Source organism: Canis lupus, chromosome 26, assembly GCF_048164855.1.
Source record: "Canis lupus baileyi chromosome 26, mCanLup2.hap1, whole genome shotgun sequence".
Lineage (NCBI taxonomy): Eukaryota > Metazoa > Chordata > Mammalia > Carnivora > Canidae > Canis > Canis lupus.
The window spans coordinates 34,524,046-34,550,081 of record NC_132863.1 but is presented as its reverse complement, the minus strand read 5'-3'; the positions used below and the strand labels follow the sequence as shown (position 1 = coordinate 34,550,081).

At 50.5% G+C, this 26,036-nt stretch overlaps 2 protein-coding genes across 7 annotated transcripts in view; both read left to right on the top strand.

Moving 5' to 3' along the window:
* The window catches only part of WFDC5 (WAP four-disulfide core domain 5), a 33,088-nt gene extending 29,451 nt beyond the window's left edge, over window positions 1-3,637 (top strand). For all 5 annotated transcript variants that reach the window (XM_072801189.1, XM_072801187.1, XM_072801190.1 and 2 more), the window contains 3 exons: window positions 2,372-2,512; window positions 2,602-2,742; window positions 3,128-3,637. In XM_072801189.1, the coding sequence (XP_072657290.1) occupies window positions 2,372-2,512; window positions 2,602-2,742; window positions 3,128-3,132 (287 nt within the window). In that variant the 3' untranslated portion in view covers window positions 3,133-3,637. The remainder of the gene's footprint in view (window positions 1-2,371; window positions 2,513-2,601; window positions 2,743-3,127) is intronic.
* An 8,354-nt stretch (window positions 3,638-11,991) lies between these two features.
* KCNS1 (potassium voltage-gated channel modifier subfamily S member 1) lies at window positions 11,992-19,941 on the top strand. 2 transcript variants are annotated; one of them, XR_012018631.1, is made up of 3 exons: window positions 11,992-13,017; window positions 15,627-17,242; window positions 17,352-19,941. XR_012018631.1 is itself a non-coding variant. In XM_072801176.1 (2 exons), the coding sequence occupies exons 1-2, from the start codon at window positions 11,992-11,994 to the stop codon at window positions 16,095-16,097; spliced, it is 1,497 nt and encodes a 498-aa protein (XP_072657277.1). In that variant the 3' UTR covers window positions 16,098-19,941. The 2 variants fall into 2 exon arrangements, 1 of the variants encoding a protein (XP_072657277.1); XM_072801176.1 differs by having other exon boundaries at window positions 15,627-19,941.
* Window positions 19,942-26,036: the final 6,095 nt, after the last annotated feature.

Sequence of the window (26,036 nt, the reverse complement as noted above, 5' to 3'; positions counted from 1 at the left end):
GATGCTCTGAGATTGGTACCACTATTATCCTATTTTGCAGGTGAGAAAACTGAGCCACTTGAAATGCCAGTTCTGACTCTCTTCCTGTCTGTCTATTCCTCAAGGCTCAGCTCCCAGCCCCTCCACCCAGAAGCTCTCCCGGTTGTATGACCAGGTCCCCAACACACCACCCAAGCCCACAGGGAGGTGCCTCTTTGACTCAGGCAACTCCTCTCGGCTCACTCCCTGAGGCCCGAGCAGCTTTGAGCACCTTCGAGCACCTTCGGCCAGGGCTACCCTGCTGGATCTCGGAGCCTTCCCAGGGTCCCCCCTACCTCCAGCCTGTGGAGGAGGGGCTCCTCCTCCCAGGTGGCTCCTTCCCAGACTAGCTGCTCTTTCTCCAGCAGGGGGCAGCAATTCAGTTTAAAACAACCCAGTCAAACGGGTGAAGCTGGTTTTGAGTGCTTATTGCATGAGTAAGGTGCCTACTATGTGCGTGGCCAGCGTCCAGTCAGGAGCCAGAGAGGGAAGGTAGACACCAGGTAAAGTCATAACATGTATCCAGCTGCTGCTGCGGGCTCTAGAAACTTCACTCAGATGCTAAAGTGAAGGCCTGGGACCAGCCTCCACCCTCCCCAGGGCTCTGGTGGCCAGAGCAGAGGGGCTGGAGGTCAGAGGACTCAGAGTCCTAGCCTAGGCCCCTGTGGGTCTGGACATTAACTGTCCTTCCAACCTTTGACTTCTCGCTCTAACTGGAAGAAGATTCAAGCCTTCTGCATGAAATCTGGAAATGGCCCAAAATTCTAACAAGAAAAATGGCTAGATAAGCTCCGGAACAGAACATTCTAGAGCTGTCAGAGGACCACCTCAAAGATCGAATTACTACAGATCCCTGACACAAAGGCCACTTGCAGCAGGACGAGCACACAGTGCAAGTGTGGCTCATAGTGCACCAGGCTTGTGATGCTGGATTACCCTTCAAAATCCTTTCTTTCAAAGAGTCGTTGAGCTGCTGGTGTTTTGCATCAAGGACTGTGCATCAGCCTAATGGTGAGAGAAGCAGGTGGGGGGAAGCCTATTCTCATAGCCTCCAGCCAAGGGAGAGAAACAGACAAATAGATGCAGAGTCACAAACTCTGAAGGCAAGAGTGCGAGGAGGGGTGGGGGCCAACCTAGTTAGCCTGAGGTCAGAGAGGTAGGGTCTCCCAAGGATGCGGTGTTTCCACTGAGACCTGGTAAATGGGGTGGAGAAGAGAGCACCAGGCGAAGCACACAGCAAAAGCAAGTCCCCACGAAGAGAAGCAGCTGAAAGCAGAGCAGGAGCTCCAAATGGAAAAGATGTTGATAAAAACAGAGAGGTGGGCAGCCCCAGACCAGGCATGTCCTGCTGGCCCAGGTACAGATGTTGAACTTCATTTTTTGCTATCCTTCATGTCATCGGAATCTCAAACCAGCCCCGGGAGATCGGAGTCCAGCTTCTCATTCCACAGAGAGAAAACTGAGGCTTTCAGTCAAAAAAAAAAAAAAAAAAAAAAGGCCAGCCATTTGCAACGACATGGATGGACTTTGAAGATGTTACACTGAGGGAAATAAATCAGCCAGACAAAGACAAATACTGTATGATCTCACACTGGATTTTTTAAAAAATCAAAACAAAACAAAAAACAAGCTCATAGATACAGAGAACAGATTGCTGGTTGCCAGGGGGCGTGGGTGGGAGGTGGGAGAGGTAGGTGAAGGGAGTCAAAGGAACAAACTTCCAGTTGTAAGAGACATAAGTCCTGAGGATGTAATGTACAGCATGGCAGCTCTAGGTAGTAATACTATATTGCAGACTTGAAACTTGCTAAGAGAAAAGATCTTAAAGTACTAGACACAAGAAAAAAATTTGTAACTATGTATAGGGACAGATGTTAACTAGACTTGTGGTGATCCTTTCCCAATATATAGAAATACCAAATCATATTGTTGCACACCTGAAGCTAACATAATGTTAGGTCAATTATACCTGAATAAAAAATATAAATGAGGGGATCCCTGGGTGGCGCAGCGTTTTGGCGCCTGCCTTTGGCCCAGGGCGCGATCCTGGAGACCCGGGATCAAATCCCACGTCGGGCTCCCGGTGCATGGAGCCTGCTTCTCCCTCTGCCTGTGTCTCTGCCTCTTTCTCTCTCTCTATGTCTATCATGAATAAATAAAAAAATATATATATAAATGAAAGTAAATAAATAAAAGCAACTCCAGGCCCCCCAGAAAACAAAAACAAAGAAACTGGCCAAAGGACAAGCAAGAAGTAAGGGGTAGAGAATTCAGATCTTGTGATTCCCAGATTGGTGCTTATTACATGAGTCGGAACTGCCTCCAGCTGCAAGATTTGGGGGTTCTCTTACAGAGAAATTTGGGGGCTGCCCGCCGGACGATGGGCCCTGCCTCCTTTCGGTGCCTGACCACTGCATGGATGACAGCCAGTGTCCTGCAAGAATGAAGTGCTGCTCCAAAGCTTGCTTCCGCCAGTGTGTCCCTATGATTTCTGGTGAGTATCCCTGTCACCCCTGCTGAGCACCCAAGCCCCGAGCCCCAGGGCTGGACACAGACAGGGCTCACCAGGCTCCTGTGTTGCAGTAAAGCCGGGCAGCTGCCCCGAGGACCGCCTGCAGTGCCTCAGCCCCGTGCAGCATCTGTGCCACAAGGACGCAGACTGCAGGGGCTCCAGTCGTTGCTGCCTTGGCGCCTGCGGCCGAGACTGTCGCAACCCCATCCAAGGTATGGTTCCTATGCACCTCGGGGCAGGTTCTTTCCTCTCTTAGCCCTGGCATTAGACTCCTTCCAGTTCAATAAACCTAACAGGACACCTGCCTTCCCAGGAGCCTGGGGCTGCCCATGTCAGGCCTGGGGAAGAGGTTGGGGTAGGAGCGTTGGAGGAACCGTGGAGGAACTGGCGATCCTCCTTTCTCTTGCTGAACTTGCTATGTCACCTGGACCACAGCCCTCCACTGCCCTGAGCTTCAGCTGGCCCTTGTGAAGCAGGCCGGGCCATCCTGTCTTACTGGGCACCAGGGCTGGGTTGATGTGGTAGACGGGGATCAAAGTTTCTCAAGAACCCAGAGCCCTGTGATGGGGGTGTAATCCTTTCCTTCTCTCTCCCCAGGCTAATTCTGGCTTCAGATCTTCAGGAGGGGTTCCTAGCAGGAAGAGATGATGATGGGGGCCTGGGACCCTGCCACCCAGATAGCACTATCTCTACCCGAGGCAGTTTCAACCTTCTGATGAATACCGATCTGCTGTCACTTCCCTTGCCACCCATCCATCCACCCCTGGTTTCTCCTCCTGGGAGTCAAGGTGCACAGATAGACTCCTATCACCCTGTGCCATAGCCACATCTCTTTGTCTATGTGTTTCTCCACCTAAAATGCCCAATTCGGGTAGGCCTCTCTTTGTGGGGTCCAAACCCCTCCATCAGGCAGCCCAGCCACCTTGAAGGTACGTTCTAGCAGAGTTTTCCAGACGTGATCTGTTCGCATACTCCTTTCCACCATTTTTACCACACCCTCAAAACAGCATCACAATATCTTGCTTACTGCCTATACTACTGTTTATCTAATGTTTTTCTTTAAACGGAATCACTTTTGTATATAAATAAATCTATTTCAAAAGAAAATCTTGATATCATCAGTATAAATGCATATGCAGGATCACTTGCCATGAATAAAATGTAATGGTAAAAGCAAATGCAACAAAAACAGCGAAGGGCTGTTAAAGGAGATGTGTCAGATTAAACAATATTAAATAATAGTATTAAATTCTACCTGGATGCTGCCACCTGCCAACACTGGGAACCTACCTGAAGGCTGCTCTCTGACTCTGGTAATAAACGAAGATTAGCAAGGGTTAAAGACTTGTTAAAGACACAGTTCTCAAAACCGTGGCCTCCTTCCTGGGATAATCAGAAGGACCGAGGAGAGAACTTTCTCAAGAGTCAATGTTGTATAATTTTGCATCCAGGTACACCCTAAGATGATTTCAGATTGCTCCACATGTGGGGAATGTTGCTTGAACAGTTGGGATAGCTTTATTTATGGGAGAGTCTGTCTCCCATTGGGTGATACCTCATTCACCTGGATTTCTCAAGGAGCAGTCTGTAGTCAGGGCCTGAGAGGGCGGGGAAGGGGTCAGTGAGGGAATGACAGCCATCCTAAGGGACATTCCTGGACCCAGAGTGCTGGATTCCTGACTGTCCCATTCATCTAGGACTCAGCTTTGGGGAGGGGCAGGATCCAGGCAGATTCCTCCCTGCTTTATATGCTGGGTTTCCTCTCATGTCCCAGTAGAATCTGGGGCTGGGCAGTCCACCAAGCAGGTTAAGTTGGGAATCCTGGGTCTTCTGTCCTTGTTCCCTTGACCTGGCAGTATGGTCACAGGCGAGTCACCACTCAGGGATTCTGTTTGCCCTGGTGGAATATGGAAAGAATTCACTGCCATAGTCCTTCTCATGGGGTTCAAGTGGTTGAACTCAAAGCAGCAGGTGCTAATTGTAAGGATACATGCTGAGCCCTAATTGAGGAGGGACAGGAGAATAATCTGTGAGTCACTGACTCCCTGCTAGTCTCCCATCTATAAACTCAGGTGGTCGACACAGATAATAGGGTACATTGTACTGTTTGCCCAGAGATACCCCTTCCCTCCCCACTGTTATTATGGCTTCCCTGGGGGAGAGCACACATTCCCTTGCCCAGGGATTTAGGGCTTGGCCCTGGGACTTATGAAATGTGGGTGCAAGTGACAGTGTGCCAGTTTCAAGGCAAGGCACCAGCCTTCTTGGAGCTTCTGCAATGAGAAGCGCTTGCCCAGAAGCCACTGGTCTTGGGATAAAGGATATCTGGGGCAGGCCAAAAATTGAGCTGCCAATCCTTTAACTTGAAAGAGCAAAATAAATGTTTGTGATAGGAAGCCAGTGAGATTGGGGGTGGGGTGGGCATTTGTTATAGATTTATGGCAGTGAGAGCTTGTTGAATTCAGATGATTGCTACTCTTTAGTGAATGCCCGTTCTGTGCTTCACACTCTAAAACATCATTTCACTCATCCATCCTATAACTCTGAGAGAGATGGGCATTCTTATTCCCATTTGACAAGAACTTTTGATATAAGTGACTTGCCCAAGACTCTTGGTTAAGACGTGAAGAAGCCAGGATTCAGCCATACTGTATTCCACTTTAGCAACTAATAAAGTCAACAACAGCTGAAATGAAAGCACTGATCCTGTCCAGCTGTCACTTTAATTACTTTACACATATAATCTCATTACATCCTTACAACCTCACCATGTAGGCTTTGTCATTTGACCCCATTGCACATATGAGGAAAACTAAGGCATGATGAGGTTGATTTGGCCAAGATTGTACAGCTGATAAGTAGTGGAGCTGGGATTCAATGCCAAGCAGTGGTGTGCCAAAGCTGACATCCTTACTGGCTACACTAGTTACACCTCATCTTCGAAAGTTCCTTCCAGCTCTCAAGACTGAGTTTGCACGCCTGAGACATGGGGATCAGAAAGAGCCAAGAAGGTTAAGTGACCAGCCTCAGTTCCATGCAGCTGGAACCCAGAGCATTGCCTTGTGTTTCTTTCCTGAAAGGCGTTAGGAGGAAAATTAGGGGACCTCAGGACAAGGATCCCAGGTGAGCGGGTTAGAAGGCTGCTTAGGGCCCCATGGTTGTCCTGAGGCCCTGAGGCCCTGAGGCCTGAGCTAGGATCCTGGAGCAACAGGAGGTGGCAGGTCATAGACCATGGCTTCTCTGCTACAGGTGGCAGCATCTACACAGTTTCTTCTGGAGTTGCCTGCTCAGCTTATTGGCCAACTGACTACCTGCTCCATCAGGTCTGGGCACCGGGCTTTGCAGTGCCAACTCTGTCCTCAGCCACCAAAGCCCAGCCCATCCAGCTCCATCTCCACTGCCTGTCTCCACCACCCTTCTGGAAAGTCTCCTGGGAGGCTGGACACCTATGTCCAGGAGCCTGAGTCTTCAACCTCTAATCTATTTTTTTTCCCCTCACTCACTCAGTTTGCTGAGCGCTTAGTATAGGCTCTACTTGGTATCATCACAAAGCTTGTGCACTGGAGGACAAGTGAGGACACTGGAGGACAAGATGAAGCCCCAGCTACAGAATTTCATGACGTGCTTCTAAGGGAGAAAGCCAGGAAACTATGGGAGGCCAGGGGAGACCTAACTCAGCCTGGAAACCAGAGAAGATTTCCTGAAGGAGGTGATATTTGAATATTGAATATTTGATATCGAATTTAAGTAAGAGCCAAGCATGACACTGCTAGTCACCCATTCTCCCCTTCTTCCATACCAACAGCAATGTCCCTACTTGGAAACATCCAGCCACCCCCCCAGGGTACTGGGATGCTGGTGCCAGTCTATATCTTGACTTGGGTGACAGTCACATGGATACATACACTTGTAAAAACTTAATTCATTTGTAATTTAAGATTTACTATAAGACCATTATGCTCCAGTTTTTAAAAGTAAAAATTAATCTTTTAAAAAATGTGTTTCCCTTGCAGCTAGGGATGACCATGCAACCCAGGACTGACCAGTCAGAAGTTTGGGGAAGTCTACTGGGGGTGAAGGGGGAGGCGGTTTCTCAGGAAGCCCTTGTTGTCCTAATGGATGAGACAGATCAGTCTTTTGCCCATCATCCATTTGCACTTAGTTCTTCTGGAACATGAATACTGCAGCTAGAACAGCTATCTGGTGACCTTGAGGATTATCTTGGGTGGGTTCCCTGGAATCAAATCTTAATTTTTTAAAAAAGATTTTATTTATCTATTTGACAGAGAGAGCACAAGTAGGCAGAGTGGCAGGCAGGGGGAGAGGGAGAAGCAGGTTTCTGGCCGAGCGGAGAGCCCAACTCTGGCTCGATCCCAGAGTTCCAGGATCATGACCTGAACCGCAGGCAGATGCTCAACCCCCTGAGCCGTCCGACACCCTGGAAGCAAATCTTTAGATGAAGATTCCTAAGATGGTGATGATTTGGAAATGATCTGGAAAAATGGGTCTGGCAGTGAAGTATACCAGAAAGAGGGGGAGGCCAGTAGGGGTGTGACAACAAGCAAAGTCCCACGGTGGGGGGGTTCCAGACATAAGAGTAGGTGACTCTTCAGAGTTGTCCCATGGAGCAAGAGAGCTGGAGCATTGATATCTCTGTACCCCCTCAGTCATCAGTTAATGACTCCTGGATGGAGGACATAAATCCCCAGGCACTTCAGGCTCTCCCTGTAAACAAACAGATGCACATCGCTGGCAGGAGAGAAAGCATCCCAGGAGCCAGTGCACACAAAAGTGGCAAAGGGATCTGCGGGGCCATGGGCAACGCACGAGCCTCCGCTGCTGCAGGGGTGAGAGCCACACAAGAGCAGCAGAGGAGGAAAAGACAGGGAGCCTGGATTTTCGGCACCATTCCTGGGCAGCTGTGCCCACACTGCCGGAAAAAGTCACTTCCTCTCCATTCAGGCCACCGGCTCACTGTGTGTTATTGTAACTAAATTGAATCTTAACGGATATGCTGGGTAAAGAAACGGCAGAAAGAGTTGTTCATGGAGAGGGAACAGCTTGTGCTACTTCTCACCACAGTTCTGAAAGGGAGGCGTTGTTCCCATTTTACAGATGAGGCACATACGAATCCACAAGGAGGCATCACTTGAATCATGATCCCACAGCAACTTAGTGGTAAAGGCAGGATGCAAACCCAGTGTATGTATTCTCTATTATTGTGTAGCAACTTACTGTGCATGTAGTGGCTTAAAACAACACACATTTACTATTTCATAGTTCCTGTGGGTCAAGAATCCAGGCACAACTTTGTTGGGTCCCTACTTCAGGGGTTCGCAAAGCTGAAATAAAGTTCAGCTAGGGCTGAACTCATATGGTTGTTGGCAGAGTTTCAGTTCCGTGAGGGTTGTAGGACTGATCTCCTCAGTTTCTAACTCACTGTTGGCCAGAAGTTGCCCTCAGGGCCTTGGCTTGCCAGCATGGCAACTTGCTTCAACAAAACCAGCAGGAAGTCCATCTTATGTTACCTAATCCTGGAAGCAACATCCTCTCCCCTTTGCCATAGTCTGCTCATTAGAGGCACATCAGTAAATCCTGCCCATGCTCAAGGGGAAGAGATTACACAAGGACATGAATACCAGGAGGCAGGCATCACCGGGACACACTCTAGAAACGGCCCACCACACCTAGTCTACTTATTAACAAAAATGTCTGTACTTTATGCAACATCAAGCTTACTCTTTAGGGTAGAACCTCATGGATTCAGATGGCCATTTCTGGCCAGGGACTGAAGGAGAATTTGGGGTACAGCTCATCCAAGGCACATAAAGGTTATGGATCCCCCTTTAGCCTAAGAGGTCCATAATGGCCCTTTCCCCATTTCTATAACTCATGAATTAATAAATGAGGTGAGGACTATAGGATACTAGGCCCAAGGCAAGGTCTCAATAAATGCTGGTTGTTATCACTATTAATGATTATTTAAATACAATTATTAATGATTAATGATTAATTAAATAAATTAATATTTGTGAAGTAGGAATTCTTTCTTGTATCCAGGTCCTGGTCTCCAGCACATTCTATCCAGTCTGACACACAGTAGGCACTCAATAAATGCTTGTGGATTAAGTAAACTTTTTTTTTAAAGATTTTATTTTTAAGTAATCTCTATACCCAACATGGAACTTGAACTCACAACCCTGAGATCAAGAGTCAGATGTAATCCAGTCCCCCCTAGATTACATAAAACCCTTGAAAAAACTCTTTGATGCAGTTGTCCCTTACCATCCCAAAGCACTGGGAAGGCAGAAATCAGGGACCCATGGCCAGGCGGGGAGACAGATCTTCTGAGGGGGCGAAATATCTGCTTCACGCTTCACAGCCCAGGGGGCTCTCGGGAAATGAGGCCATCTCCTCCAGCTCCCTAATGCAGATCTCCACCAGCAGTCCTGGAAGGCACGAGTTGCAATCCCAAGTCCACAGCACCAAGCTAAGTGACCTGTGCAGGTGACTAAGCCTCATCTGTCCCCATCAAGTCTGCAGCAGGAATAACTTGGATAAGTCCCCTGAGGTGAAGTACCTGGCACATACTAAGGACGCAATTAAGGAAGGTATTATTACAGCCGTTATTGTTGCTTTGTCAGCAATGCTCTGGCTAAAATCCTTCTCTCACTGGACCCCCTTCCCCTAAACGACCGCTCGTCCACTGGTCCCTGACTGGGGAGGATGTCCTGGCTCTCGGGCCCAGTCTCCAGACACCACCCCCACCCAATTGAGGAGTCAGGAATAGAAATCACAGCCTCCGGCAGCCTGCGGTCTCCCTCCCTCCCTGGCAGCAGCGATCGATCGATGTGGCCTCCGCTGCGGGGGACAGAGGAAGACAGGGAAGGAGGGGGCGGCAGGGCCTCCAGCAGCAGCGAGGCTCTGCGGGGCAGCAGGGGCAGAGACGAGCCCGCTGGCCAGCAGCTCCGCAGCCTCAGTGCCTTCGGGGACAGGGGACAGAGAGCCTGGCCCGAGCCCTGGAGGGGCCCTGACAGGTAAGGGACCTCTCTCGGGGAGGGGGGGTGGTGGCCCAGGAAGTGGTGGGGGCTGCAGAGTGGGTTCCTGCTCATGCCCCCTTGGTGAGACCACCCCCCACCCACCTGCCCACCCAGGAGGGAGCACTGTGAGGTGACTGAGTTCTAGGGTCAGTCCTGCTGGTTCATCCGTAAAATGGGATTAGAAAACCTCCCTGGCAGGGTTGGTGTAGGCATTAAACTGAGTGAAGTGTATGTGGAGCCCTGGGAAGTGACTAGTACTTAGTAGTTGTTCAAAATAAGTGTGTGGAGAGAGCCTTGGATGGAAAAGCCTAGTTTCCAACCTTAACTGTGCTGTGGACTAGCTGGGTAACATTGAGCAAGTCATTTAATCTTTCTTACTGAGATTCAGATTCTTGTTGGGGAAGGTTTGTGGAATTAATTATCCCAATTAACAGAGCAAGAGGGTGAGTCTCAGAAAGAGAAAGGGATTTGCCCACAGTCATGCAGCTAAGGGATGATGCAAGCGGGTTGGACGTTTCATCTTTTGACACTAAGTGCGGAGGAGAAGGTGGGAGCGGAGCTGCATCCCACCCGTACCCCAGGTGTTTACTGCACACGGAGTATGTACCGGGGGCCAGCGTGCTGCCTTAGTTAATCCTCATAACCTCTTGAGGAAAGCGTGATGCCCCCAGTTTACAGATGGGGAAACTGAAGCTCAGAATGGATCCTCTCAAGGCCACCAGTAAGAGACAGACTCAGAATTTGAACCCAGGTCTGACCAGAAGACAGTGCAAAGGATTGGCATTTATTGAGCACCTTACCATGTTCTAGGGGCTTTGCACACACACTCATAGTGTGTGCACCTTCCACCCCAAGTGTTATTCTCCCTCTTCTACAGATAAAAGAGCCAAAGCCCAGAGTGGGAGGAGACCGGCCTGAGGACACAGAAGTGACAGAGCTGAGGACACGACCCTTATCCTGACCAGCTTAACTCCAAGCCCAAGGTAAGTGAAGGGCACCTCACTGACTCCCTGCCAGGCACGGGGCCAGCTGCTTGATGTACACCGAATCCCCCATCACCCTGGGAAGCAGGCATTACTGATGGGATGGTGCAGATGGGCTCACCCAGGATCAGGAGGTGAGTCACTAGCCCTCAGCTCCAGCAGAGCTTGGAGACGTGGGCAGGGGAGGGATCTGACATTTTCTGGTATCAACAAGGCCAAGCACTTTCCACAAGCTACTTTAGTTCTCCAGCCTGCCTTGAGGGTAGGTGCTGTTGTCTGCGTAGGAAACGGGGACCTGGAGAAAAGCATCTTCTTCAAGGCCCCAGGTGCATCCAGGGTGGAGATAAGCGCCAGGTTTGGCTGACTCCAGGAGACAGTGAAACAGATGGATAATTTACTGAACCCTTTCTGAGAGCCAGGCCCCATAAATACAATAGTTCATTTATTCTTTTTAACCACACTCGGAGGTGGCTATTTTTATCTCCACTTGACAGAAGTTCAGGGAGGTGACATGAGTTGCCTCTCTGGTCACAGAAGAAAGTCAATGTCCCATCGGACTCCGCAGATGCCTTAAATGGTCTAAGCCAGTGACTCTCAAACTTGACCATGCAGCAGAGTCACCCTCCACCTTTGCCGAGCTCCGTCCCCACAATTTCAGTAGGTCTAGAGCAAGCTGAGAATCGGCATCTTTGACAAATTCCCAGGTGGCACTGATGCTGCCAGTGCAGGGGACACACTTTAAGAACTACTACTTTGTATCGATGCTTTTGACACCCCTGGAGGGTCAGCATCACTACCCCCATTTTGCAGAGGAGGAAACCGAGGTTCAGAGTGCCGGCATGTGCAAGATCCCATTGGAAGGCCCTGGCATATGAAAATCCAAGTTTGGGGGCAGCCTGGGTGGCTCGGCGGTTTAGCACCTGCCTGCAGCCCAGGGCGTGACCCTGGAGACCTGGGAATGGAGTCTCACGTCGGGCTCCCTGCATGGAGCCTGCTTCTCCCTCTGCCTGTGCCTCTGCCTCTCTCTCTCTCTGTGCCTCTCATGAATAAATAAATAAAAACTGAAAAAAAAAAAAAAAAAAAAGAAAATCCAAGTTTGGGAAAGGGTGATATCCTAGCTGAGCACTCCCCATCCCCGTCGGGGGTGTCAGCCTCTCCCGCCAGTCACTTTCATAATTGCCCCCAGTTTGTTGTGTGCAAATGAAACAGGAAAGGGTGATATCCTAGCTGAGCACCCCCACCCCCCTCGGGGGGTGTCAGCCTCTCCCGCCAGTCCCTTTCATAATTGCCCCCAATTTGTGCAAATGAAACGGGGGTGCGAAGGCTCTGTGATTTGGCGGGTCGGGGAGCGAGGGGCAGGCCCCGGGCCGCCCCCCACCCCCCGCGCCCGCGGCCGCGCCCCCTCCGCTGAGCATCCCTCCCCGTCGGCCCACAGGCCATGGTGAGCGAGTCCCCGGAGCCCGGCGCGCGTGCGCCCTGGCGGCGGAGCGGCGAGGCGCTGCGCGTGAACGTGGGCGGCGTGCGGCGGCGGCTGAGCGCACGCGCCCTGGCGCGCTTCCCGGGCACGCGGCTGGGCCGGCTGCAGGCGGCGGGGTCGGAGGAGCAGGCGCGGCGGCTGTGCGACGACTACGACGCGGCGGCGCGCGAGTTCTACTTCGACCGGCACCCGGGCTTCTTCCTGGGGCTGCTGCACTTCTACCGCACCGGCCGCCTGCACGTGCTCGACGAGCTGTGCGTCTTCGCCTTCGGCCAGGAGGCCGACTACTGGGGCCTGGGCGAGGGCGCGCTGGCCGCCTGCTGCCGCGCACGCTACCTGGAGCGGCGGGTGGCGCGGCCGCGCGACTGGGACGAGGACAGCGACACGCCGAGCAGCGTGGACCCGTGCCCCGACGAGATCTCCGACGTGCAGCGCGAGCTGGCGCGCTACGGGGCCGCGCGCTGCGGCCGCCTGCGCCGCCGCCTGTGGCTCACCATGGAGAACCCCGGCTACTCGCTGCCCAGCAAGCTCTTCAGCTGCGTCTCCATCGGCGTGGTGCTCGCCTCCATCGCCGCCATGTGCATCCACAGCCTGCCCGAGTACCAGCCCCGCGAGGCGGCGGCCGCCGTGGCCGCGGTGGCCGCGGGCCGCGGCGCGGAGGGCGTGCGCGACGACCCGGTGCTGCGGCACCTCGAGTACTTCTGCATCGCCTGGTTCAGCTTCGAGGTGTCGTCGCGCCTCCTGCTGGCGCCCAGCACCCGCAACTTCTTCTGCCACCCCCTCAACCTCATTGACATCGTGTCGGTGCTGCCCTTCTACCTCACGCTGCTGGCCGGCGTGGCGCTGGGCGACCGGGGCGGCGCGGGCGGCGAGGACCTCGGCGACCTGGGCAAGGTGGTGCAGGTGTTCCGACTGATGCGCATCTTCCGCGTGCTCAAGCTGGCGCGCCACTCCACGGGGCTGCGCTCGCTGGGCGCCACGCTCAAGGTGAGGCCGCTGGGGCCGGATGGAGGGGGGGGGGCGCGGAAATGGGGACGCGACGGTGGCCACCGGGCGGGTGGCCAGGTGAACTTAGAGGCGACCTTCCTTGTGCCAGACGGCGGGTGCACCGGCACATCCCGTTTGACCTTCCCAACAGCCCTGGGAGGGCTCCTTCTCAGGGGTGACACTTGAAAGCCGAGGCAGAGCTTTGCTTTTCTTTCTTTAAAAACAACAACAACAACAAAACCAAGAACCTAAGACAAAGGTTACTTTTGGTCTATGCGGGATGCTAACTGGCTTCTTTGCTGAGCCTTACTTCTGGCATTATGGGCAGGCTGGGGCGGGGGCGGGCACAGATACTGTCGGTCACCCTTCACGGGCCAAGGCCAGCCGCAGCCCCAGAACTAACACTTTTACTGAGGGCTAATTCTGTGCCAGTTTTACATCCATTATTGATTTCATTCTCAGGACAACTTCCTCAGGAAGATGTGGTTATTTATTCCCTTCCCGTAGATGAAGCACCCGCGGTCAGAAAGTTGGCTTTGTAAAGCCTGGTTGCAATTTCCAGAGCACCCTTCTGGTGCCAGGCCCTGCACTCGGGGGTGAATCACTGCTCCGGCAAGTTTACCCTTGAAGGGGTGAACTTGGCCTGGCGTGGGGACGGAGGGAATGTGAACAGCTTGGATGAAGGCCTGGAGAGAGGACAGGATGAACACTGGGAGGGGACTTGGCAGGAGGGGTGCCAGTTGATGAAGTTGAAGACGCGAGTGGGACGGGGTCCTGAAGGGCCATCATGCACTCTTGGCCCAGGATTTTGGATTTTATCCCAAGGTAATAGGGGATAGAGCCTGTGAGGGGTTCAAGCTGGGGCAAGGATTATTGTCACTACTTTGCAGATTGTACTGCAAAACAAGGCTCCGGGAGGTGACAGGACTTGTCGGAGGTTCCTCAGTAAGTTGCAGAGCCCAGAGAAGAACCCAGCTGTGCCTGACCCCAGTACCTCCTGCCCTTTCTCCTAAAGCTCCACGCAGCCCTCCTAAGGATCTCTAGGAGACCCTTGCCACCCATAGCTTTGTAAAGCCTTTTTATGCCCTCGTAGCAGGGCAGCCAGGATGCCGGGTACAAGCAGGGTGATGTGAGCAGAATCCTGGGCCAGTGGGCAGGTACGAGGAATTCACGTCCCTCAACTCAGGATCTCTCCAGCAAAGATCCTCCAGCCATGCAGGGAACTAGGGCCTGATGCCACCAGATTTTTCTGCAGGGAGGGAGAAGAGTGTTGACTGAGGCTGTCAGTGTCCAAGACACAGGTGAAGACTCCTGGCTGCTCAAAGGGAGGCCCCTGATCAGCAGCAGCTTTCTCATTACCTGGAGGCTTGCTAGAAATTCAGAATTTCTGGCCCTATCCCAGACCCACTCAGTTGAGTTCTGCCTTTTAAACACGATCCCAACATGATCCCTCCACATATTACAGTTTGGGACTAGGAAACTACAGTTCCAGACTGGGGGTCTTGGCCTCAGCACTGCTGACATCTAGGGAGAGATAATACTTTGTTGTTATGTGTGTGGGTGGAGGGTGGCTCTCCTGTGCATTATAGGATATTTAGCAGCATCTCTGGTCTCTATCCAGTAGATGCCAGTAGCACACCTGTCCCAGTTGTGACAACCAAAATGTTTAAAGACATTGCCATATGTTGGAGCGCCTGGGTGGCTCAGTCGGTTAAACCTCTGCCTTTAGCTCAGGTCATGATCCCAGGGTCCTAGGATTGAGCCCAGGGTTGGGCTCCCTTCCTCTGCCCCTCCTCCATACTTATGTGAGTACATGCTCTCTCTCAAATAAATAAATAAAATATTAAAAAAAACAAAAACAGGGACACCTGCGTGGCTCAGTGGTTGACCATTTGCCTTTGGCTCAGGTTGTGATCCTGGGGTCCTGGGATGGAGTCCCACATCGGGCTCCCCACAGGAAGCCTGCTTCTCCCTTTGCCTATGTCTCTGCCTCTCTGTGTCTCTCTCGAATAAATAAATAAATAAAATCTTAAAAAAAACCCAAACAACCAAAACATTGCCAAACATCCTCTGGAGGGCAGATTGCCCTATTTGAGAACCACTGCTTGGCCTCAGGGGCAGAGCAGATACTTATACCCATGGGCAAGTGCGTCCATGGTTGGTCTGGGGAACATATATCCTGGGAGCTTTCCTGAGAGGCAGAATCTATTTTTGTACTTGTCAGAAATGAGATAGACAAAAGTACATTAAATGAACCCTTTACATTGTGGAATACAAACTATGGTTGTCCCTTGTGTAAAAATCACAAGCTTGTTACTAACTGGCTGGTGCTGCTAGATCCCCCTGCATTAGAAGAAACCACTGTGGCTTAGCAGGGATTTTGGACAATGGAAGGTAGGCCTGTGTGCACTCCCAGGGAGTTGGCTGCCTCTTGTGGTTGAAAGATCTTAGTTTGGAGTCAAGGGACCTGGGTCTCGATGCCAGCTCTACTTTGCTCTGTGACTTTGGACCTGCCCCTTCCAGTCTCTGGGCCTCAGTTTCCACATATGCTTGATTTCAGGTCTTTGAGCCCACCCAGCTCTGACTTGGCTTCCTACGTTCTCTTCCAGCACAGCTACCGTGAGGTGGGCATCTTACTGCTGTATCTGGCGGTGGGGGTGTCCGTGTTTTCTGGCGTGGCCTACACAGCCGAGAAGGAGGAGGACGTGGGCTTTGACACCATCCCCGCCTGCTGGTGGTGGGGCACGGTGAGCATGACCACCGTGGGCTATGGGGATGTGGTGCCTGTGACCGTGGCTGGCAAGCTGGCAGCCTCGGGCTGCATCCTTGGGGGCATCCTGGTGGTGGCGCTCCCCATCACCATCATCTTCAACAAGTTTTCTCACTTCTACCGCCGCCAGAAGGCTCTGGAGGCCGCCGTGCGCAACAGCGACCCCCGGGAGTTTGAGGACTTGCTGAGCAGTGTCGATGGGGTGTCAGAGGTGTCTCTGGAGACGTCCCGTGAGACCTCCCAGGAGGGAAGGTCTATAGACCTGGAGGCCCAAGCCCCCAGTGGACCTCCAGACTCTCAGGTTTATTAAAGTCAAGGCCTGGTGTCCCCCTTCCCACACCCCCTACGGTCAGCTGAAACAGCAGAGATCCCTCCCTGCTTACGGCGTTCATGGTGGCGGAACTGCTCAGGATCATCCACCCAGGCCTGAGGAATGAGACTGAGGGGCTACGTCTGTTCCTCCAAAAGGTCCAGGCCAGGATAGTGTTGCCCAGATTCCATGAGCAACCCAGTGGACTGCATAAATGGACCTCCAGGCTACCCAAGAAGCAGGCATGCGCCAAAGAGAAAGTCAGAAGGATGCTAACCGTTCCTGAGCACCTCCAGCCCTTCACATTCGGCCCTGAGTCAGAGGAGGAGAAAACTGAGGCTCGGAGTGGGGCCAGGACTTGCCCAAATGTCACCCAACTGGAGGGGGTAGAGCCCAATTTGGAATCCAAGCTCGTTGGTCTGCCAAGACCAGTGTTCCTCGCATGCTGTCTCTCTTCTGCCCTCACAAAGTTTGCATGTGGCTTGAGGGGGTTCTCTGGATCTCCAGAGTTCATCCATAGGGTTCAAACTCTCTATCAGAGTTAGGGAAAGGACCAGTCAGGGGATTCCGATGTAGGAGTCCTGTACCTTAGCAGTGGTTCTTTTCCAGGAGTTTCCAACAAGAGTCAGCTCTCAAAGATGAGGTCTGGGAGGAAGGAGAGGAGCTGCCTCCTTAGCTGGTGTGTAAGATTTGCTAAGCAGTAGTCCTGCAGCTTCCTTGAGCTGCAGACTTTGAAGGGGCCCTGGTCTGTGGCCTGAGGTCTAGACCCAGCTATCCTAGGACATGACGTGTGAAGTGGGCACACCCTTGGCCCTGTCTCCAGATCTCGGCCCATCTGTCAGCTGGTCACAGTCTGCACCCCAGACGGAGATGGAAACCAGATGTGTAGCAGGGAATTACTGATTTAAAGCCAGCCCGGTTCTGAAATGTTGGTAGCAGGGAGTTGCTATGCATGGACACTTGTGACCCCTGGGTTCCCCCCGTCTGACTTTGGCAATTCTCTTCCCACCATGCAGACCTCGAGCCCTACCTTGAGTTACTATCCAGGCAGATGCTGGGGACCTCTGCCCCCTTCCACCAGCTCCAGCCATCTCATCCTTGCTGGGGGCACATCTCTCACACTCACCTGCTCAATCCTCTACTTGGTGGGAAATTTGGGAGGGAAGGATTCCCCTAGCCTTATTCACACACTGTTCCTAGAACACCTGTTACTGTACTGTCCTTGCCTGGCTATGGCTCTGTCTGTCCCACCAGGCTGAGCTTCAACATGGAAGACATCATCTGGTTGAACCGAGACTTGGGAGGAGAAGGTATTTAGTGATACTTACTAACGGATCCACCAATTCGTCCAGCGTACTGCGTGCCGAGTGCTGGGCAGGCAGAGGAAATGACCAGCAGAGAGGTCTTGCCCTTGAGAGGCTGTAGACAAGAGTGAGCAGAAGATTCTCCTGGTTCTCCCCCGCCATTCTTCTTACATTATGAGGCTTTTACAGTGATTTCCTTGTAGGTTCTTCACTCATTCGTTCAACAACTATCTTTTGGAAGACTCACAAGCTAGGGCTTCATGTGTAGCCTGTAGACATGTTTCATTTAGCTTCATTTTCATTTCTCTCTTCTTTGTGTATATATAAGTGTGTATTTTTTTAAAGTTATCTCTACACCCAACATGGGCTCAGACTCAAAAACCGTGAGATCAGGAGTCACATGCTCTACTGACTGAGCCAGCCAGGTACCCCTTAGTATGTATTTTTTTAATTTGAATGCTTTTGTATGAGGTACACACTGTCACTGCCCCATAATGTGCCCCCGACACACACACAGAGACACACACAGAACACTACTGTGGTAGTTCTACCACTTCTCAGATTTACTTGACATACCTGGGCTCTGAGTCATTGACTGCTGGGTTCACAAGGTATAATGGGGAACAAAATATATGTCTCTGTATTCGTGAAGCTTACAGACTAGTGAGGGAGATGGATTTTAATCCAATGGCCACAGAAACATGTAACAGTTCGGCTAAGTACAGGGAACTAGAAGCACATAATGTAGCAGGGACCATTAAGGGGGTCAGAGGAGGCTTTCTTGAGGGTGACATTTTAACCTATGGTCACACAGATGCACAGTTAATTAGGCAGTGGTTCCAGGAAGTGTTTCCAAGCAGGGGGCACAGCATGGGTGCATGCATTGTGTAGACCCCCACGTGTGGATGGAATCCGAGTCTCAGGATGGAGCAGAGGCAGAGCTGAGCTGGGAGTGCTGCTTGTGACTCCCCAAGTACACACCGGCCCTCTCGCATGCTCCCCTTGTAACATCTAGGCCCAGCTCTGCCTAGGCCGGGGCACAGAGAGGGGAGGGCTGCATGCACCACCCTTGCCGAACTGCTGAACATCCCAAGGTGCCAGATAGCTTCCAGACTTTCTGACCCCACAGACAAGGCCCCCAAAGCTAGTGCAGGGAAAGCTCAGGGGGAGAATCGTCTGGCCTGCATCCATCACCAGGTTATGTGTTGTCCTGGCAGAAAAGCGACAACTCGCTTCCACTCCCATGTGTCAAAACCATTATGCAAATAAAGAGGTTGGGTCCAGAGACCTGCTTCTGCCTGTACTGGAGCTGGCTGCCTGGCGTGCTTTCAGGGTGAATTGGGGGGGGGGGGGGTGTGTGTGACTCAGAATCCAGATTCTCTGGTTCCAGTCTTGGGTTTGGCACAGGTTGCCAGTGACAGGAATCCAGCTGGAACTAACTTGGTCGAAAATAATAATTCATTACAGGTAACTGCAATGATGAACAAGTTACCATTAAGGTTATTTGCTTACAAGCAATAGAAACTATCTGAGACCCCTGGGTGCACAGCAGGCTGAGCGTCAACCATGGTTTTGGCTCAGGATCAAGAGATCAAGCCCTGTGCTGGGTTCCAGCTCAGCGAGGAGTCTCCTGAGGTTTCTCTCTCCCTCTCCCTCTCCCTCTACCCTTCCCTGCACTTTCCCTCTCATTCTTTCTCTCTAAAGTGAGTAAATCTTTTTTAAATATTAAGAAAACCTATCTTACAAAAAAAATTTATTGGAAGGTGTATTAGTTTCCTGTAGCTGCCATAATGAAGTGCTATTTAACCTGATGGCTTAAAACAATAGAAATTTCTTCTCTGACGAGTTCTGGAGGCCAGAAATCCAAAGTCAAGGTGTCAGCAGGGCCACACTCCCTCCAGAGGCTCCAGAGGTGAATCTTCTTGCCTCTTCTAGCTTCTGGTGGCTGCTGGTGTTCTTGGCTTATGGCAAGAACATTCTCTGCCCCTGTTATGATGTCACTTTGTCCTCTATATGTGCCAATTGCCCAGTGCTACTCTCTCATAAAGACTTGTGTGATGTCACTAGGGCTCACCCAGCTAATCCGTGCTTTCTTATCTCAAGACTCTTAAGCTAATCACATCTGCAAAAAGATCCTTTTAATGAATAAGGTAGCATTTACAGAGATTAGGATGTGGATGTATCTGTGGGGCCACCATTCAGCCCACTACAGAAGGGTATCAGCGAAGTTCATCCAGTCAAAGGAAAAGCTAACTGAGCAGGCCTCAGGATATGCAGGGATGAGGGGAGCTCTAGGGCCATCAGTGGTGGGACTCATGAATCTTCCGTTGAGGACACTCCCAGCCAAATGCTCCCCTCCAACTCCCCTCAGCTCCAGTCCCAGCTGAGAGGTTGATTTGCCCAGCTTGTGTCACATGCCTCTCCCTTGGTAGAGATGGAGGGCAGGGCACCTGGATTAACATCTGCAACAGACCACATGGGATGGAAGAAAGGCCATGTGACATCACCAAAATAAAGGAGGACATTTTTTTGGCAAACTAGCAGGTATCACTGCATTCTGACCCTTGGCCGCCCAGCGCACAATATGCTCACTCTTTCTTCCCAGACACACAGTTTAAAAAAAAACGTTTCTAACATAAGGAACCTATCATATATATAACCTAAAGCACACTTTGTGCTCTCCAGGCCCTATTAATGTGATTTAATCAGTGTAGTGGATCAATTTGGTATCTTGGGGATTAGGACAATCAAAGTCTTTCTGGTGCAGAGCTGGCGAACTAAGGTATCTCTGAGTTGAATAGTAAAGAAAAACCGTTATCCCTTCCAACTAATGGCAAAATGCTTCCAGTGATTTCTGTTTCTTGGAATAGAAAAGGAATCCAATAGATGCATATGAGCTCCAGGAATTATACTGAGGAAAGTGTATCTAACCAAGCGACTGAAATTGAATTGCCACTTGATTAAAATAGTCCACTGCCATTTTCCAAGACACATCTACTTTTGCACCAGCCAAACGGGAAGTAATGGTGTTCTGATGGGAGTCATCACCCTCCAGGGTCTTTGGTGGAGGGTTGTCTCTGCAGCCTCCCCAAAGGTGCGGTACTGCTTTGAGTTTTCTATTTCGAAACAGTTGTTCACTTGGATTCTATTGGCCTTTTATTTTATTTTTTTAAAGATTTTATTTATTTATTCATAGACAGAGAGAGAGAGAGAGGCAGAAAGACACAGGCAGAGGGAGAAGCAGCCTCCATGCAGGGAACCTGACGTGGGACTCGATGCCGGGTCTCCAGGATCACACCCCATGCTGCAGGCAGCGCCAAACTGCTGCGCCACCGGGGCTCCCCTCTATTGGCCTTTTATATTACAAGGGCCTCCCTGGGTCAGGGAGCCAATGTGGGGATCTTTTCCAACTATCACTCAGATATTGGAGATCTAGCCCTCCAGTCACATAGACAAAGTTCAAAATATTTTTCACATGGTTGATGGACCTATGGTGGTACTCTCAAGACCCAAGAAATTGGTATTAGCTCAAAGTTCTTCATCCAAATCGTCCCTGAATGGTTTGGGTGTTTCCCTTTCTTCAGCACCCAGTTACCCCAGTAAATGGCCACGGCCCTTTTGGAGAAGACAAGAGAAATGTTCACATTACACTGGTGTGAGAGTATAGCAGAGACCTTCCCTAAGAGCAAGTAGTGTATCCTTCATCCGGTAAATGAAATCAAGGCTAGGTGTTAGGTGATGATCAGTTTTTGTTTTGCTTTGCTTTGTTTTGTTTATTATGTTTTATTGGTTATACAAATTAAGTAATATTGGTGGTCAGCTTTACCTTCTCAGGGCCCTCCAGCAGAGATCCTGCCTCATCCAGAACCTGCTGAATATTTTGATGACCACTTTCACTTAATTTCTGAGGCACTTAAAGGCCAACACCTGGCCTCCCACACCTCTGCATTCTTCCTTCCCTTAGAGATCAGGGAACTCTTCACCAAGCACTCCTGATGTAGACTTTCCTCACAGCAAAGGTGAAGTGTTCTGGGTTCAACAAGGGCCATAGAGATATTTATGGGAAGGAGGCGCCAAATAAATCCAATCCAGCATTCCTGTCTTTGGAAATCTTTGAGTCCCTTCCTCTATATGATGCCAAGGGATTTGGGGCCTTTTTCATTTCATGTGGGCCAGCATTTGGTCCAAGTTTGCTTTAGCCAATCCATCAATGGTCAGAACCCAGCCAGCTCCTGGAGCTAGCACAGAGAATGCAGAATCCTGATCCACACATCCATATTGAGATCAATCTGGCCCAACATTACATTTCCCTTTCCTTCATCAAGCACCACAAAACTTCATTCCCACAAGTATTCCCTAGATTTCTGCTGGTACCAATGAATAGTTTTTGTAGTTCTGTAACAGTCCAAGATTCTTTCCTACTCAGTCTGTTCTTCACCCTCCAAGCCAAAACTCATCCCCACCATCCAGCTATGCAGCCCTGAGGGGTGGCTAGAGCAAGCAGGAACTTGGAAGCTTCCTCTATAAGGAAGGTGGAGACTGCTTCTAGCCAGTGTTTGAGACCACCTTGGGTTCCTCCCACATCTTCTTGTATGGCCGGTCCAGGGGTCAGAAGCCATACATAAAAGTGTAGCAGGGTGGTCAAGTCAGCCACCTACATCATCAGTTGCCAACTTTGGTGTTTGGAGATCTCAGCCCTGCAGTAAGTCATGAGGTTCTTTCACTGTGGTCATAGAATTGCTCTACATTTCATTCTCTCCCTGCCCCCAACACACACACACACACACACACACACACACACACCTATTTGAGCTTGCTTTGTTGACTTTTCCCTACATCCACCTCTATCCCACAGCCTGGGCATTCCTCATCTCCTTAAAATTGAACTGTGACAGGAGGTCAAATGATACCACGCAATACAGGAAACAGCCCTCTGCTGCTGTATCCCATGGACTGCTCTCCAGGGCTGGGCACCAGGAGCAACCTCACTGTTTTGCCCCAGGAAAGGCCACTTTTAATACCCCCCACTTCCTGGAGGATTTGGAGAACTCCATTCTACTTCCAATTTCTCTTTGAGTTAGAAGTCTTTGGTTGCAATCAAGAGAATCCAACTCCGAAAATCTTAAGCAAAAAATGGCTGCATTGGATAGACACCAGATTGGATCAAAGTCAGATTAAACAAGCAGGCTTTGAGGAAGATAGGAATGAGGGCAATATGGAGATTGAGGTACTTAGAGCCCATGAATCATCCTGTTAGGGGGTCCTGCAATTAAAATGCCTAAGTGACAACACTCTAGCTAAAAACTCCCAGAGAACTGAGTCTAACTGTATGAGTTTGGTCACATGCCCACCCCATGGCTGGAGGATGATGGAGGAAGACCATCTTGCAGATGGTCTCTCCAGAACACAGATGGTGGAGGTGTAGTTTCCTGAAGAAAAAGTGGGATGCTTTAGTTAAAATGAGGGAAAGGGATCCTGGGTGGGCAAAACCAACAAATATCTATTCTAAAGCCACGCAGCGGGAATGGTAGCTAGGTGGCTTGGCTTCAGCAACAACAGACACCAGGAATGAGAGAGACAGACTCTGGATTGCATGGCAGACATCTCCTAGCTCCGTATCTTGTGGTGCCTCCGCCAGAGACCTTCCCAATTCCAAATTGAAAAATGCATCAGAGGAGCGGACTGGCCTGTCCTGGATGGGGTTGCTGGATCACTCCACTGTGGCAGACGGTTGGGTCTGTGAGAACATGGTAGCCACCATGTGAACTCCCAGCTGGTGTGGGAATCGAGTAATTTCTAGAAGAGTTAGGGAGTATTGGGCAGATCCCATAGTCATCCCCTTGCAGTCTCGCTCTCTTGGGTCTGTTTCATTTTCTATAAAATGGACAGATGACGTCCAGAGGTGCTCAGGAGTAACTGGGGCCCTGGATCTGGAGGCTACACAGGACAGCTCATGTCGTTGGCAGCTCTGGGATGTGATGTCTGTGGTAGCTTCTCTCTGCTTGCAATGACCTTGGGGTGTGGATTTCCCTGTTAAGTGAGACATAATGTTCCTCAGGGAGGATCCAATTTAAGATCTTCTCCTCCCCCGCCTCACATTATAGATCAGAAAATGGAGATCCAGGGAGGTCCAAGGTCACACCTGAGTCTCTCTGTGAAGAGAAGAGCTTTTTCGCTTAAGTAAGGGCTGAGTGTTCACATTGGAGAAGGGGGTCAGAGGGGATCTGATGGCCTCCTGAAGTACTTCTTGGGTCTCCCAAGAGTGAAGGTAACCTATTAACTAACAATAATAACCACCCTCACAAACCCGTGGCGCTCCACAGTTTACAGCATGATTTCACACCCATTATCTCATATACTTCTCACAAAGCAACAATGAAATAGAGTGATCATTTTTGGACAACTGAGGAAACCATGACCCAAAGTGGGATGTTCAGAAGGATTCAATGTTCAGGGATTCAAGCTCAAGCCTCCAAATATGAGGCTGTACTCACCAGGCACCTGATCCCGCTGGTCCCGCTCTGGTTGGCAAACTGAACTCCCCAAGTGCCACCGAAGGTAGGTGGCTTTGAAATGTGGGGCCTGTTATGAATTTCTCCTCCCACTCTGGACATGGCCCTCAGGTGCTAGCTGGGATGATCCTTGATGACTACCAGATCTCACATTCCAGGACAGCCGGGCCCTGAGCCTGAGTGTGGAAAGAATTCTCCAGGAAATTTAGTAAGTGGAGAAGCTAACCTTATAAGGTAGCTTTTTTTTTTAGGTAGGACCTTTTGAGATGAAAAGGACAGTGTCTTCCAGAATCTTGTCTGCTGGAAAACAAGAGGATGAGGGGAGATGTAGATTGGTGATTAACCTGTTCAAACAGAGTGGGTTCAGAACCTTCAGGAAATTCATGAGTTCAAGGGCAGGAACTGCTCACACCTTGGTTAGGGAGTCAGGTCTGGATTCCAACATTGGCCCTGCCACTTACCAGGTGCTGGACTCTGGATTGGACCTTTGATCTCCATGGAGCATGTTTTGGCGTTGACCTCCATCCTCCTCCACTCAGACTGGTATACAAAGCCCTCCCCCCACCTGCATCTTGTCCTACATTCTTGGATGGGTAAGGAATCCTTCAGTTACAAGTGACAGAAACACAACACAATGGCTCAAGTTCAGGTGGATCCAGAGGTTTGACTGAGGTCATCAGGTCTCTTCCCTTATTGCCTTCTTGGCCCTATATTCCCTGTGTTGCCTTCATTCTCGGGCAGGGGATTACTCCAATTCTTTGAATAGGATGGGAGAACATGAGCGATACCATGTGGGATACGGGAAAGCCTATGGGCCCTGAGGCCTGATGGACTTGCACTTGAATCTCTGCTACCTACAAGTTGTGTGATCTTGGTTGGGTTTCTTTGCCTCTCTGAGCCCATTTCTTCACTTGTCTTGATATAATAACACCTGCACCTCAGAGTGTTGATGCCAAGGTCAAGTGAGGTAACGTGTGAAAATGCCTGGCATAATAAATCCTAGGAGGAAAATTAGAAATGCATAGGAAGGAAAGAGAAATCCAGCAGCGCTCTGGTTTTCTTTGGGAATGGTAAAGCAACTGTGAGCAGAGGAAAGGAAGTGGCCTATATGCGTACAGATCATAAACCAGATTCACTCTTGAATTTGAGGCCACAGTTGGGGTCTCAGCATGAATAGCAGGCTCAAAAGTCTGGGTTTGAGTCCAGATTCAACATGGCCAAAACTTGAGTCTTCACCACACTGTAAGGCTGCATGCTGGCTGAGAGTGAATACACCTGACATGGCACGGTGGGGTGGCTTCCCTCTGCTTCTGTCTCATCATGAATGACACCCAGACCTCCTCCCATAGACCACAAGGCTCCGCACGCTCATCCTCACTCACCTCTCTGATCTCACTGCCACCTACCCTCTCCTTTGTGTGCTGTGTTCCAGGCATGGAGGCCATCCTTCCAACAGATCCAATCTCTGTGCCTGGCTCAGGGCCTTTGTTCTTGCTGTGCCTTCAGCTTGGAATGTATACCATCCACGTGTTCCGCCTGGCTGGCTCCTTCATGTCATTCAGGTCTCACTTCAAAGCCATCTCTTCAGAGACCTGCCTGGATCACCCCATAAAGCTGCCTCTCCCTGCGCATGTGTGCATGCATGTGTGTGCACACATATACTCACACACATGCACATGTGCACATATTGCTCACAGTCTCACTACTGTTTTCTTTGTGGCACTTCATCCTTCTCTGAAATGATCGTTTATTCATTACATGTGACACACGCTTGCTGTGAATGTGACAGCTATAAATCTAAACTGTGTTGTCTTGTTGTGTGTTGTCTTGCACCAGTGACTCAAATATTGCCTGTGCCGCTGCTGTGGATAGTTGGCAACTCTCGGGAAAGCTCCAAATGAAGCAAAACCATGAATGTCTCTATTCTGCATGGTTCATTCTTGGAAAATTAACAGTAAAACCTTACTTGTACAGAGTATTTTGTGTTTAGATGTAAATGAGGTTTGGTCTAGCATCAGGTGTTAATAAACAAGTTTCTCACCAACGTAAATGTCCAGTGGGATTTGTCTATGGTGCTGAGCAGGTGCAGGACTGTCCCAGAATGCACGGCAGGACATCTAGCA

Coding starts and splice junctions, on each gene's coding strand:
- KCNS1 (XM_072801176.1), top strand. CDS start 11,992: ATGGTGAGCGAGTCCCCGGAGCCCGGCGCGCGTGCGCCCTGGCGGCGG. Junction 13,018..15,626: donor CGCTGGGCGCCACGCTCAAG/GTGAGGCCGCTG, acceptor GTTCTCTTCCAG/CACAGCTACCGTGAGGTGGG.